Source organism: Mesoplodon densirostris, chromosome 6 (genome assembly GCF_025265405.1).
Source record: "Mesoplodon densirostris isolate mMesDen1 chromosome 6, mMesDen1 primary haplotype, whole genome shotgun sequence".
NCBI lineage: Eukaryota > Metazoa > Chordata > Mammalia > Artiodactyla > Ziphiidae > Mesoplodon > Mesoplodon densirostris.
Window position 1 is genome coordinate 42,624,869 of NC_082666.1, and position 15,304 is coordinate 42,640,172.

A 15,304-nucleotide genomic window follows, 5' to 3' on the forward strand; every position below is an offset into this window, starting at 1 on the left:
CCCGCATACCACAAAAAAAAAAAAGAAAGAAAAAAAAAAAGTGGCAAAGCATAATTATCAATACATTTATATATATGATCAATTCCACTGTATGCAATCTATCTTTGCATTAGTTTCTAGGGATGCTGTAACAAATTACCACAAATTGGGTGTTTTATGACAGACATTTATTCTCTCACAGTTCTGGGGACCAGAAGTTTAACTTCAGTATCACTTAGCTGAAATAAAGGTATTGGCAGGGCTGCACTCCTGAAGGCTCTAAGGGAAAATCTGTTCCTTGCCTCTTCCAGTTTCTTGTGGCTACTGGAATTCCTTGGCTTACAGCTGCATCATGCCAACTTCTATCTCTGTCATCACATCACTTTCTCCTCTTCTGTGTGTGTCCAATCTCCCTCTGCCTCTCTTGTAAGGACACTTAGGATGATATTTAGGGCTCATCCAGATAATCCAAAATTATCTCCTCATGGAAAGATTCTTACTTAATCACATCCGGAAAGATCTTTTTTTTTCCCAAATAAGGTAATAATTACAGGTTCTGAGAATTAGGACCTTGATATGTTTGGGGCTATCATTCAGCCCATTACAGGCTCCTATCACTGACACCCACCTCCCCCATAGTCCTGATCTCCATGTCCTTTACAATTTTTCAGCAATGCTTAGCATACTTCTTGCTATTTTTTTTTTTTTTTTTTTTTTTTTTTTTGCGGTATGCGGGCCTCTCACTGTTGTGGCCTCCCCCGTTGCGGAGCACAGGCTCCGGACGCGCAGGCTCCGGACGCGCAGGCTCAGCGGCCATGGCTCACGGGCCCAGCCGCTCCGCGGCATATGGGATCCTCCCAGACCGGGGCACGAACCCATATCCCCTGCATCGGCAGGCGGACTCTCAACCACTTGCGCCACCAGGGAGGCCCCTTGCTATTTTTAATTAGGTCTTCACTTTCAGATTTTTCTCTCCTTTCCTGAACTCTGCCTGCTCACGTGTACTCTGTTATTATTTCTTCCTTTGGTCCTAATATCTGTTTTGTGCTTTTTTTTTTTTTTTTTTGGCGGTACATGGGCCTCTCAGTGCTGTGGCCTCTCCTGTTGCGGAGCACAGGCTCACGGGCCCAGCTGCTCTGTGGCACGTGGGATCCTCCCGGACAGGGGCACAAACCTGTGTCCCCTGCATCGGCAGGCGGACTCTCAACCACTGCGCCACCAGGGAAGCCCTGTGCTTTTGTTTTATAGAGGTTATTTTTTAATAAATTTTTTGAAATCTCAAAAAAAATGTTTCTGATCTGTTTTTCATCTGCCTTTACCTTTTGTTTTTGTTCATTAATTTCCTCGAATATTTGTGTGTAAATACTACTGTGCAGTTTCTTTTTTTATTATTAAATCATTCAGTGAATGCTTTCTGAGCCAGTAATTTGTATGTGGTGTTACAATAGCACTCTAGACTATCAGGAAGCCTCACTGATTTGCAGTTAAGCCACATGTGATATACCTGTGTGAGTATGCAAGAGAAGTTACCTTTCTACTTCCTTTACTGACAAAGATTACCAGTTACTAAGCTGCTAACATCTATAGCATCTCCTCTCTCTTACATGAGTAACAAAAACAGCATTTCTGCATGGTTTCTGAGAGAGTCCCACCTCCTCTGCCTCTCCAGGATATTAACCAGGTAGGTTCCCACAGCCAGCCTGTGTGCCCCACTCTTAGCTGTTATTCCAAAGGAATCCCTAGTTTTGTCCTTCAGATCATGCCAACTACTTTGGATAACACCGTGCTTTGATCGTTTACTTCTTCTGTTTATACCAGGAAAATCTTGGAATCCATTCTCAATGTTCTCTCTCATCTGGGTCCTACTGTTACAGTGTTTGGCTGCCTTTTTTTTTTTTTTTTAAGGTTATAAAGGTTTCCTATTTTTTAAGAAGTTGAGAGGATTCTGTTTCTCGTATTCCTTATAGTTTTCAATTGGTTGTAGACAAGAGAAGCAAGCAGCCGAAATATCTTTAACTCCAAAAACCAGAAGTCCTCTAGATTACACATATCCCTCACATGTGTGAGGATGTATGTTTATCTTTTGTAAAAAGAAAATGTTTTAAAAGAGTAAAACCATCTCAAGTTCCTGGCACTAGTACCTCATGACACAGGCCTCTCTAATGGGTGGTGATTTTACAATGAAGTCAGTTCCCACCTCTCCTGTGCACTGCCAAACCAGCATATGAAGTCGACTGGGTTGAGGCAGCATAATTTCTGCTTTAGCACCAAGTACAGCCCTCAGGAAGTTAAAGGTGCAATACTACCAGACAATAAACCATCATAATTCTAAACTATATTTTAATCTACTTTTAATTTACATTAACTTTTGTTTCTTTTACTCAGTCATAAATGCATACCACTTGAGAATAAAATAGCCGAACAAGGTTTTTATTAAAACTAACAATCTTCTGCCCACCCTCTCCTGCCAATTCCATTATTCCCTCTCTTCCCAGAGGTAGTGTCTTCCACTTCTTCTTAGCTCTTTTGATATTTACCTCCATATCACCAAATAACAAGCTTATAGTGCTACTTACTTCATATTTTTTCAGTTTTACACGTTACCTGACTTACTCCAGCTTCAAAAGGAGATATGTGTAAAAAAGAGATAATGAAAAAAATATGAAGTAGCAGCTATAAGCACATATAAATTATACGCATATATACACTTCTGTCCTCTCACCTCCAACACAGTTAGATCAAAATTTTGATTATTATCAATGTTCAGCACCATTATGATTAAGTAAATTACATTCATATTTGGGCCATGGATAACTTTTGCAAACATGGAAATAAGTATTACTTTCATATATATTCTGAAGTTAATCACTTCTTACTTTTTGTTTGCTTTATTTGTATATACTTAACACTTTAATTCAACCCCAAATCCTTTGCCAATTCTCTAAATTTCTTTTTTCTACATTAAAGAGAACAGCTATTGTGTCAATTTCATTGGTGACAACAGATCTTGTATCTACTTTGAGCCATCTACCCTCAAGCCTTGTGACTTTGTTCAATCTGGACTTGTCCTCCATGTATTATGCTCAGATATATAGTATCTTATGATCTTGCTGCACTATCACCCTACGATTTCCTTCATTATTCTCTTATGCTGGATTCTTATACTCCTTGAAGTCCATACTTTCCTTTACCTTGATTTACTCCCTTGTTTTTTTTTTTTTTTTTTTTTTTTTCAGTACGCCGGCCTCTCACTGTTGTGGCCTCTCCTGTTGCGGAGCATAGGCTCCAGACACGCAGGCTCAGCGGCCATGGCTCACGGGCCTAGCCGCTCTGTGGCATGTGGGATCTTCCCAGACCGGGGCATGAACACGTGTCCCCTGCATCGGCAAGTGGACTCTCAACCACTGTGCCACCAGGGAAGCCCTACTCCCTTGTTTTAATGGAGCACATTCCAGTAGCCTTGAAAAACTTTTGGGGAGATTAATTTTGTAAGATTTTAAATACCTGAAATTATCTTTCTTTACAATTAAATGATAGTTTTGGAAAAGGGTTCAATGATTAGAAACCATTCCCCCCCGCAAATTCTGAAAACACTGGTCCACTGCTTTTCTTTTAATCACAACTCTACTGAGATATAATTAACATACCATATAATTCATCTATTAAAAGTGTACAACATAATAGTTTTTTGGTATATTCAGAGTTATAAAACCACCACCACCATGAGAAACAGAACATTTTCATCACCCTAAGAAAAAACTCCATATACATTAGCAGTCCTCCTTCTTCCCACCCTCCTCCAGCCCTAGGCAACCACTGATCTACTTTCTGTCTCCCTGGATTTGCCTACTCTGGATGTTTTATATAAATGAAAATCATATATGATCTTTTGTGACTGGCTTTTTCTACTTAGCATGTTTTCAAGGTCCCTCCATGTTGTAGCAGATATTAGTACTTCATTTAATTGCCAAATGCTACTCCATTGCATGGATGCACAACATTTATCGGCTCATCTGCTGAGGGACACCTGGGTTGTTTCCACCTTTTGGCTATCATGAATAATAGTGTTGTGAGCATTACTGTACAACTTTTTGTGTAGACATATGTTTCCATTTCTCTTGGGTGTATATATACTCCTAATATTAGAATGGCTGGGTCATGTAATCAATCTACATTATACGTTTTGAGACACTGCAAGATTGTTTTCCAAAGCAGTTGCATTATTTTATACTTCCACCAGCAGTGTATGAAGGTTTCAGTGCCTCCATAACCTCACCAACACTTGTTACTATCTGTCTTTTTGATTACAGTGGTTGGGAAGTGGTATCTTTTCGTTTTGATTTGCATTTCCCATGGCACATCTATTTTTTCACATGCTTATTGGCCATCTGTCAATCTTATTCAGAGAAATGCCTAATTTCTATACATCCCTTACCTATTTTTTCATTGACTTAATTTTTCTTTTTATTGATCCTTAAGGTTTATGTCTAGGTTTTAGAGTTTCATATTTTTAGTTCTTACATTTATGTCACTGATCCATTTTGAGTTGATTTTTGTTTATGATGTGAAGAGGGGGTGGGGGAGGGTACCAAACTTTATTCTTTTGCATGTGGTTATCCAATTGTCCCAGTGTCATTTGTTGAAAATACTTTTCTTTCCCCATTGAATTGTCTTGGCACTCATGTCAAATATCATCTGACCACAAACATGAGGGATCATTTTTGGATTTTCAATTTTAGTCCACTAATCTATGTCTATCTTTATGCTAGTTCCAAACTCTCTTGATTAATGTAGCACTGCAGTAAGTTTTAAAATCAAGAAGTGTGACCACTTCAACTTTGTTCTTTGCTCCACTAACTTCTAGCTTCCATTCCTGTTGTTGAAGTTTGATTACATTCTGTCTTGATTCTGTGTGTGCAACTTGCTTTTCTCTTTCAAATCTCTTAGGATCTTCTACTTTTCCCCACTATTCTGAAATTTCATGATGATATGCCTTGATAGAAGTCTACTTTCATCCTAATTGTGCTGGGTAACTCTTTACTGGCCCTCTTAACCTGGGTATTTGCTTCATTTCCTTCCAGGAAATCTTTGTAAATGATCAAGTGATTTTTTTTTTTTTTTGCTTCTATTATCTGATCTCTATTTCTGGAAAAACTTTTACCAATTTATCCTTCATTTATCTTGTTTATTTATTATTTATCTTTATTAGACAATGGACCTGCTGGACTCATCCTATAGTATTTTTACTTTTTTCCTCTTTATTTTCAACCTGTTCATTTTTATTCTACTTTCTCTAAGATTTCCTCAACTTTATGTTCTATATTTTCTATTTTTTTAATGATTTCTGATCTTATATCGTGAACCTCAAATATACTCTTTTTTCCCTTTTTTTAAATAACATCCTATTTTTGTTTTACATACGCATTTTTTTTTCATTTTTTTAAAGGTTTTTGTTTGCTTGCCTGTTTTGGTCTTTTTTATAGGCTAGACATTTCCACCCATGACTATATACTCAGGCTTGAAACTAAAGGACCAAAACCTCATTAAGACCTCTGTGAATTACGTTAGGCTTTTCTACCAAACCATTTTATCAGGAGAACTGCTAATACCAATAAATTTAGATTTTGCTGATGCTTTTCTCCATCTCTTGGGCTTGCCAGATTTCCCTAAGAGTCTTCCAAATTCTTAGGTGAAGTGCAATAGCCAGGCTGCACTGTTTTGGAAACTGAGTAGGGGGGAAAAAACAGCTAGAGCTTGACGTGGTGTGCAGGAAAGGGGAGAATAGGTGTTACAATAAGTATTTAAATTACCACTTAGCTCCCCATAATGTGTATCATTCAACAGTGTCTGGTATCTTCTCAATTCAGAATCTCTCTGCTCCCCTATTCCAGAGAATAAACTTTTAGTATTCTGAGGCTCAGGAATGTTACCATGGAGAAAATGGGGAGGAAATCTCTGTTTCTAAACAGTTTTCAACCAGTTCTCATCACCATTAATTCTCATCCTCATTTTTAGAGGTACCTGGTATACTAAAAATGAGGCCATTCAAAGGATCTGCAGTATAAACTGGACTGTATCTTGACTTTCCCAATCAGTGGCTAAGAACTCAGTTACTTGTGGACAGACAGCTCAATGTCCTTCCAGCTTCTAAAATTTTGTTGCTATTGTCTTCTTTTCCTTTTCCTCGTTATTGATCATACCTATTTTTTAAAAAAAATCCAAACACTTACCATTGTTTCATTAAGGTTTCAGAAGGTAAATGCATATCTTTAATCTACCACTTGAATCAAACGCCTTTTAAGTTTTTTTCAAAAGGATGACAGGCCTCTTTTTGTTTTTGTTGTTTTGTCCGTGTCGTGCAGCTTATGGGATCTTAGGTCCCCAACCAGGGACTGAACCCGTTACTTGAAGCAGTGAAAGCACAGAGTCCTAACCACTGGACCACCAGGGAATTCTCCAAGGCCTCTTGAAACTGAACATCAGATTTGGAGATACACTTCAAAAGTACCTACCAATTTCAGGCAACATAAGTGTAATTAAATTTTTCATTTCCATTAGCAACTGTTAAAAATGCTCGCATCTTGGGCTTCGCTGGTGGAGCAGTAGTTGAGAGTCCGCCTGCCGATGCAGGGGACATGGGTTCGTGCCCCGGTCTGGGAAGATCCCACATGCCGCGGAGCGGCTGGGCCCGTGAGCCATGGCCACTAAGCCTGTGCATCTGGAGCCTGTGCTCCGCAACGGGAGAGGCCACAACAGTGAGAGGCCCACGTACCGCAAAAAAAAAAAAAAAAAAAAAGATGCTTGCATTCTAAAGAGTAAACCAAGCCTAACCCACAGATAACTATAAAAGAATATGGGAAAGAGAAATAAATTTTGACAAGTAGAACATGGAAAATCTCATTGGAAGAAATTATCTGAACATTATTTTGAAGAATTCCACTGACATATAAAAAGAAGTATAGAATTCACAAGCAATACAACAGCATAAGCAAACACGAGGAGCAACATGTGCTTCACTGGATCCTCTTCTTGTTTTTTCAACAAAGTTCTAACTCAAGGTCCTGAACTCAGCAAGCCCTGACCATATCCACTCCTTCAATTTTAATTAGCACTTAACATGAAAATAACTCCAAAACCTGCTCTTCCATCCATTTTCCAGAGCAAAATATTTACTTTGTCGGTGGGTGGACTGTTCCATGTCACCACGTCAAAAAATCCCATTTGTCATACCTGAACTGCCTTCCTTAAGCATCTCTTGTTCCCAAACCATTTCTGCCTCCTTCATCTTCAACACATCACATCCACTGAGTAAACCCACCAGCAAGTAATCCTTGAATCAAGTTTGATTCTTCCTACTTTCTCCCTTTACACCACTGTTTCCAAGTTCCCACTGATTAAGTAGCTTTTCAATGAGAAGCTAAAATTAATGCTCGGCAATTTCAAGCTTTACACAGTCACTTTGTCACTAGCTGGGGTTGTACTAATATTAAGAAGGCAAAATGAATAACCTGAGACCAAAACTAATCTATACTATGGCTTTATCACCATTTTCTTAGAATAAACATTGCTGGGAAGGCATTCACTTTTTTATTATAGAACTGTTTAGCTTCATGCTTCAGCTGGATAATTACAAAGTTAAATTAAGTGAGCTTAAACAGTGTTTAACTAAGCACAGAGTGAATACTCCCTAAATTTAAAACTTCACTTGCTTAGTTTATTCAAACCAACTTTATGCAAACCATCTTCCTAAAGCTTACTCATGAACAGCCCATAAAACCAGAGAAATAGTTGAGAATATACACACAGGTTTGTTTGTTTGTTTGTTTGTTTTTAAGTGCTGACTGATCTGAACTACAGGGAAGCCACAAAGCACATGGGCAACTAATGCTCCCATGGCAATTATTATCCTCAGTTATAGACCAGAACAGCCCACAGTAGTCAGGATATGGCAAAAGGAGCATCAGAATAGTCATTTGAAAGACTCTTGTTTCGCATCATAATACCCTATTGATACATAACCAACCAAGCAAATTACTTGGAAGCAATGTATTTTACAGTGGTTTTCATAAAGTATTCTTGCACTAGATTACAAAGTATTGAAGAGTTGTAGATATGTTTACCTCTCTGTAAACATGTACTAGATAGCTTGCTATGCATAAAAACCTTTTTCTTTTTTAAGGTCCCATGGTTATAAAATGTCACCTAGTCAATCATCTAATAGTCACTTATCTTCCCCTCTCCTGGAGAAAATGAGAAAATGGTAATGAATTAATAATGAATTTATAAGTTCAGTATAATTATTAACCATAAAGATAATACTGATTTCCTAAACCAAATTACCTTTTGGACTGCTCCACTACCTAACCTTTGATTAAGAAAAAAATTCATGGGAAGGGGAATGTCACAACTTCTGTCCCTAAAAGGAGGGGAAAGGATGAAAAAGGAAAGGAGTGTGAATCAATAAAACTGGATTTCCTGGTCAGAGGACTAACAACTGTGAAAAACTAATTTTAAAATACAAATATCATCTCATTTTAATGGTTTTAAGGATAACCAAAATTGCTACACATTACTAAAATGCTAACTCAGTCGGAGCTTTTACAATAAAAGTACACTATTCCTTTTATTTTTAAGGCCTAATTCATTAATAAAATCTACTGCCTGTCAACAACGTACCAAGCACTGTGGAGACAAGCAAAGAAGAGACTCTGGCCTAATAGTACTAAAAATCTCATGGAAAGACAAAAGGTAAACTATAATATAATATACTAAAAAAATGTAACAAAGGCATGTATGAATGCAATGAGGCCACAGAGGGAATACCTAGGCCTGCCTGGTGGAGTCAGGGAAGACTGTAACGGAGCTGATGATCTCTCAAAGGAGTAAAGGGGAGACGTGATTAAAAAAGAATGATTTACTGCTGACATCACAGCCTGATCACGAGACAGGGTAAAGACTCAGAACCCAAACAGTAAGATACAGGAGATGGCAAACTGGTCTAGAAAAAATTTAAAAAGAAGGTACCATAAACACTCTATGTAAGTCTATGGAGCAAAACATTCCAAAGTCTGCATAGATTGACTTAACGGATATTTTAGAACAAACCAAACACTATACATGCTGGATGGGAAAGAACAAAAAAAGAGTAGGAGCAAAACAGACAATTACCTCCTTTTGTAGTATCATTCTGGGCCTGGATGCCATGATGCAATGAATTATGAATGGCAGAAAGAAGATCTGCTGCTTGAACCATCAATTTTTGAGCTTCTGCAACAGCACTGGTCTAGCAAATAAATCACCAAAAACATTCTTACATATTCTTTCACTGAAAGATATACATTAAATAGGAAAATCCTATAAACAATAATGAAATTAAATGCTTGTTGTAATGACATTGGTTTTCACAAACTATTCACTTAATATAGGATGCCCAGATCCTGTTAGGATAGAAATAATTTTTTTACCCATATCTATACAATGTAGGAGCCATTAAAGAACAATAGGAAACATTTCTGGTTTATTCTACTAATCTCATATTTAAAAAAAAGAGAGAGATGCAATCAACTAGAAAATGGGAAATTGCAACATTCCTACTAAATCATTCATCAAGGTGAAATTTTAAAAAAAGAACAGAATTACAGAAGTTAGTAAAGGTTGGATCTCTACTTACCACTTATTAACCATTTACAAATTAGTCTGTAATTTACTTAGAGTTAATGCAATATACACACAAAAATATTCACCATCTATTCCACACAAATCTAAGTTAATTATTTAACTGAATGAAAGAGGCCTACCTAAAACTCTCATTTTTAATTTCTCCAATTCACAATAACTACCCAGAAGCAATTTCAGCTTCTATTATTTTACCAACTAATATGTAATATGTTATTTTTATATCAACAACAGACATGGACATGTTATGGAGCAGAACGTAAAATTCATGTGACTTTTGGAGAAAATCAGGGATACTCTGATGTAAACACACCAAATACTGAGTGCTGTGTATGTGTGCATATACATTTCAATGGAAAAGTCTCAGAACTACCAAAATAAAGCATTCCATCGAAAACAAAAACACTAAAATTTAGGTTATAGTAAATACCCTTACCTCTTTCTTAGTAAAAGCTATAAGCACTGTCAGTAACACTCGAGTAAATTTCACTCTGCTGAATACTGCTAAACATTGTTGGTGCTAAAAAACAAGAAAGGACTAAAAGTTAAAAGATGCAAAGTCTGTCAAAGAAATTTCATTTTAAAATATAGTATTTTAAGTCCTATATCTCAGTGTTAATAACTTACTATTGAATACATTACAAACACCTTCACTTATAGTCTTTTAAATGTCTGAAAAATGAGCCGCAGAAAACATAATAAAACAAAGCCTATTTTATTGAAATAGAAATACATAATAAAGCTTATGTATCAAGAGGACTGATTTTTCCCTAAGTCAGGAGTTACACTATTATTTCAAAACTGATTTAATTAGCATTTTTAAAAGGACTGATAAAAAGGTGCTTTAAGCAGAGTCAGAAAATTTAGGATCTTAACAAAGGTTTGACAACTTTTGATACTGTGTAAGTTCTTGAATTCTGCCAACTTTTGGTGGATCATCTGTTAAAAAAAATCATTTTTTTCTTCCTACCTCACAGGAATATTGAAGAGCTTTTGAAATCATGTATTTGAAAGAGCTATATTATAATTCTATCAAAATAAATACAAGGGAAATAAACTCCCTTGCAATGTCCAATTTGTAAAGAAATACCTTAAAAAGGGCTTCCATAAATTATAACGTAGTTCATAAAACTACAACATTAACTTCTCTGATATTATCTACCAGAAAATAAGTTCAATTACTTCTAGTTCAACTTCTGGATCTCTTTCTTCTCCCTGTCGACTTCGAGTACTCTAAAATTTTAAAAAAGGTATATTAAAACACACACAAACCTGTAAAAGCATTAGATTACAATTATACAACATAAAGCAATAAATTAATTTATTGAGTATATGCAAGAATCTATTTGAAGAAAAATATTTGGAAGAAAAAAGCCGTATCAATTATTTATTTTCCTATTAATACTATGTACAGAAAGTTCATTTTGATATAAATTATAAAGATCACACAAAAGAATAAGGTATTAAAAACAGCAAAAGCAAAACAATGAAAAACATAAGCAGAAGCACATGGTACATAGTACTTCCTGCTTTTAAAAAATCTATTAACTGAAATTCCTGATGCTCTCCAAACTAACCCTGTTAGAAAAAAAAGTAACCTTTACAAAATCACATCATAAAGTCACATGGTAAATACTGATCAGTTCTATACTAAAATGCAAAACATCTTTTTAATACATGTGTTACATATGGGTGACTATTCTGACAAAATTCCAAGGCAGTACCACAGGAAGATCTGGTAGATTGGGGTTCTAGCCCTGGAGCTGCCACTAACTAATGGCATGCCCTTAATAAGACTCAAGACAGGTTACTTAACTCTTTTCAGCTGTATTTTCTTCATCTAAAAGTGCATTTTATTGCCTAATGCACTGAATAACTGTAAATATCCAATAAGACAATAATGCAAAATTGTTTTGACAAACATGCTGTGTTATACAGGTATAAAAAAATAGAGGAAATGTAACTTTTTATCATTTTTAATTTCTATGAGAACAAAATCATCAGGATCATCTGGCCAAAGGATGTCATTCATAGAAGGCTTTTATCAGATTTGAGGAGCTTCCATTTACTGAGCTCTTCTGCTATGTTCTAGACAGTGCCCTAACTATTAATGATACAAAGGTGAAGAAGGTAGTCCTTACCTTTGAGGAATTTAAAATTCTAGAATCTTATGCTATTCTTAAAATAGCATACTAAAATTTTAAAACACTGGCAAAAAATTGAAAAAATTTGAAAGGGTTAAATTTTCAGTACTTGAAAGTAACACTACTTCACAAGAAACCCCTCTAGCAGTGTTCTAATTCATTACCAAAAAACAGTACAGCATATATAAAGAAAGTTGGTGGTCCTACCTACACTAGCTATTTGTAATTAGCTAAAGTTAACCTGACATTTAGAAGAATATAAATATCCTATACCAAAGAAAAGAGAAAAAAATATATACCTTTACTCTTCTTTGCATGTCATCCTCCACATCTTTTAGCATGCCTAGAAAGAGAGACAATGATTTTATTTTTTTTATTTTTATTTTTTTTTCTTTTTGCGGTATGTGGGCCTCTCACTGTTGTGGCCTCTCCCGTTGCGGAGCACAGGCTCCGGACGCGCAGGCCCAGCGGCCATGGCTCACGGGCCCAGCCGCTCCGCGGCATATGGGATCCTCCCAGACCGGGGCACGAACCCGTATCCCCTGCATCGGCAGGCGGACTCTTAACCACTGCGCCACCAGGGAGGCCCGAGACAATGATTTTAAAAGGAAACAAATCCAAATGTAAAATTTGTGAATTATATTTATAAATGGTTTTACCTGTAACTCGAAGATCTGTCACACTGTTGGCCATTTTAAATCCATAAGTCATTGACTGAAAATCTTCCTATACAGAAAAGCAGTAATTAGGCCCTTGAATAGTAGCAAAACCTTTCATTATATTTCTCTTACAAAATCACTATTTGCTAATAAGAAAACAGTAATGGAATGTCACCCTAAATATTGCTATCATACATCCAAGCTTTCTTTACAGGCATACCATTAAAACACCACATTCTAATGTTGTCTCTGTCCCCTTAATTTCAATTGCTGTCCTCAGGCTATTTAAACATACTTGCATTTAATATGTTCATTTGCAAAATAATGCTTATGATAATATCACAAATAATCCCCACTTACAAAGAATTCTCACATTCACAGGTGAACAATAAATATGTAATAATTACTATTTGCAAAATTTAAACAAGACTCTTCAAAACTTATTATATGTCATTTTACACACTGTTAGGCTAAAAGGTTAAGTCTTCTCAAATAGAATTACTCAGTGACAGCAAAACCACATTCCCGCTTCTGCCCACTGTAACGAAAACAAATGATTCATACATGGATTCCCACTCCCCAAATCATTTAAAACACTGCTGGGATATTAGCAAATTAAGTGGTTTGCTGGATTCACTATGAAGAGTTTAATAATATCTGGCTGATTTCAGCTATGAAGTTAGAAGCTCTATTAAAGGAGTGTTTCTGCCATATTACGATTCTTACAAAAATGTATATAAAAGCCTAATATAATGAAATAACAGATATTCACAGCAGTGGCCAGAACTATAGTGAAATTTCTGAACTCTTAACAAAAACATCAGTAAGCATGCAATTCATGTCAGGTACTATATCTGACAAACAGAAAGAAGTACAAACAATGTCTTTAGTCTCAAAGAACTCAGAAATGTATGCCTCACAGGACTGGGTCTTTCAAAAGTCTCAGGTTGTATTACAAAGCTATAAACTTATCCTCCAGATGAAGTTTATACTCTATCTCTACTTGGACATCAAACAGGATTCTCAAATTATACATGTCTAAATAGGAACTCTCCTAGTGTTTACCACATTGCTAAAAGGCACCCCCATCCCTTTACTCAGGCTGAAAACCTGCATTTCAAGTCATCTTGTTTTCCTGAAACCCATATCAGATCCATCAGAAAACACTGTAGGATCTATCTTCAAATTCTAATCACCAAGTCTGACTCCTTTCACAGCTATTTCCAGTTCAAGGATCCACCATCTCTCACTTCCATAACTGTCTCCAGACAGGTCCCCCACCTTCCACAACTGTCTGCTATATAATTTATTCACCACCAAAAGCCAAAGGGATTGTTTTAAGATAAGCCATTTCATGTCACTTTCTACTTAAAACCTTTCAGGAATTTTCTTCCTCACAGTAAAATTCCCCCATGGCCTCTAAGGCCCTCCATCATGTGGCCCTGGTCTCCCTCTCCAACCCCATTTCCTACCTACCACTCATCTCCATGTTCACTGCACTGCAACCACACAGGCCTTCTTGTTGTCCTTCAAGCATATCAAACACACACTCTTCTCAGGACCTCTGTACCCACTGAACCCCCACCCCAAACTGATTTTCTTCAAAATATTTACAAAGCTCCATCCCTTACTATATTCCAGCCTCTGTTTCAATGTCAATTTCTCATACAAGGGTTTACCCTGTGCATTCTCTCTAAAATAGCACCCTCCACCACTTTATATCCCCTTTCCCTACTTTACTTTTCTTCACAGAACTTGTCACCACCTGACATTATATATGTAATTTGTTTACTTACACCTTGACTATTTGTCCCAAGGAATGCATAATCTCTGAGCTCAGGGCTTTGTTGTATTTGTGCTTTATCTCTAGGGCTTAGAATAGCGCTTGGCACAGAGTACTGTTCAAACCTATTTGTTGAAGGAATGATGAGCTACTTCAGGGCAGGGGCCATTTGGCCGTTAACCTCACTAAGAACATCAGGCTGGTTACAAGTTACATTGAGGAGTGGTGGAGATTGTGGCAAATGAGAGAACATACGTGTCATCTAAAGGAAGTAGGCCGCTGCTTACCTCTTATGGTCATGAATGAATATGGCACTAGTTTGGTAAGGTCTCCTAGGTTTTCAGAACAAAAACCTAATTTAAAGTAAAATCATCAGACTTTTTAATGTTACCAAGTTTTAAAAAATTAAGCAGACCAACACTGTGTAGAAAAAACAAAATGGGGGGGAAAAAAAGCAACCTGTAAGCCCCATCTGTGGACCCTTAAGTTTGCCAAGAAGAGTCTAAGGAAAAGCATTCATCTGGGAGACTATCACAGGTCTGTGTAATAAATACAAACCTCAGTAACAAGAACTTAATCTAAGTCATTGGAGGTCTGAAGCAGAAGAGTTATGTCAACAGATGCTGCCGTTAAAATATCACTACTGAAACTCTGTGGACTTAAGGAGGACAAAAATCAAAGTAAACCCAGAGAGACCAGATACTGGATACCACCCAACAGTCCAAGCAGGAGCTGATGGTGAACGGGACTGATACCATAACCAGAAATGATGAGAAGCTATTGAATCAGCATATATTTAAAAGGTAAAGCCAACATGATGTGCTGAAGAACTGAATATGAGGTAAACTGTAGTACAATCAAGGGTTTTCCGTCTGAGCAACTGGTAAATTATGATGCCATTTACTCAGATGGGGCAGTCTGGGAGGAGCAGGTTTAAGGGCAGAAATGGAGTAAAATTTTAACTATATTAAGTTTGTAATTTCTTTGGTCATCCAAGGGAAGGTTTCAGGAAGGCACTTGCTTTAGTCTGAAAGTCAGAGGAGGAAATCAGGATTAGAGATATC

The 15,304-nt window shown here is 36.8% G+C and overlaps 1 protein-coding gene across 3 annotated transcripts in view; it reads right to left on the bottom strand.

Moving 5' to 3' along the window:
* The window catches only part of NAA35 (N-alpha-acetyltransferase 35, NatC auxiliary subunit), a 98,179-nt gene that overhangs the window by 45,892 nt on the left and 36,983 nt on the right, over positions 1-15,304 (bottom strand). For all 3 annotated transcript variants that reach the window (XM_060101652.1, XM_060101653.1, XM_060101651.1), the window contains exons 7-11: positions 12,458-12,524; positions 12,098-12,141; positions 10,837-10,887; positions 10,091-10,174; positions 9,148-9,262 (exon numbers count right to left, since the gene is read on the bottom strand). In XM_060101652.1, coding sequence (XP_059957635.1) covers positions 9,148-9,262; positions 10,091-10,174; positions 10,837-10,887; positions 12,098-12,141; positions 12,458-12,524 — 361 coding nt within the window. The remainder of the gene's footprint in view (positions 1-9,147; positions 9,263-10,090; positions 10,175-10,836; positions 10,888-12,097; positions 12,142-12,457; positions 12,525-15,304) is intronic.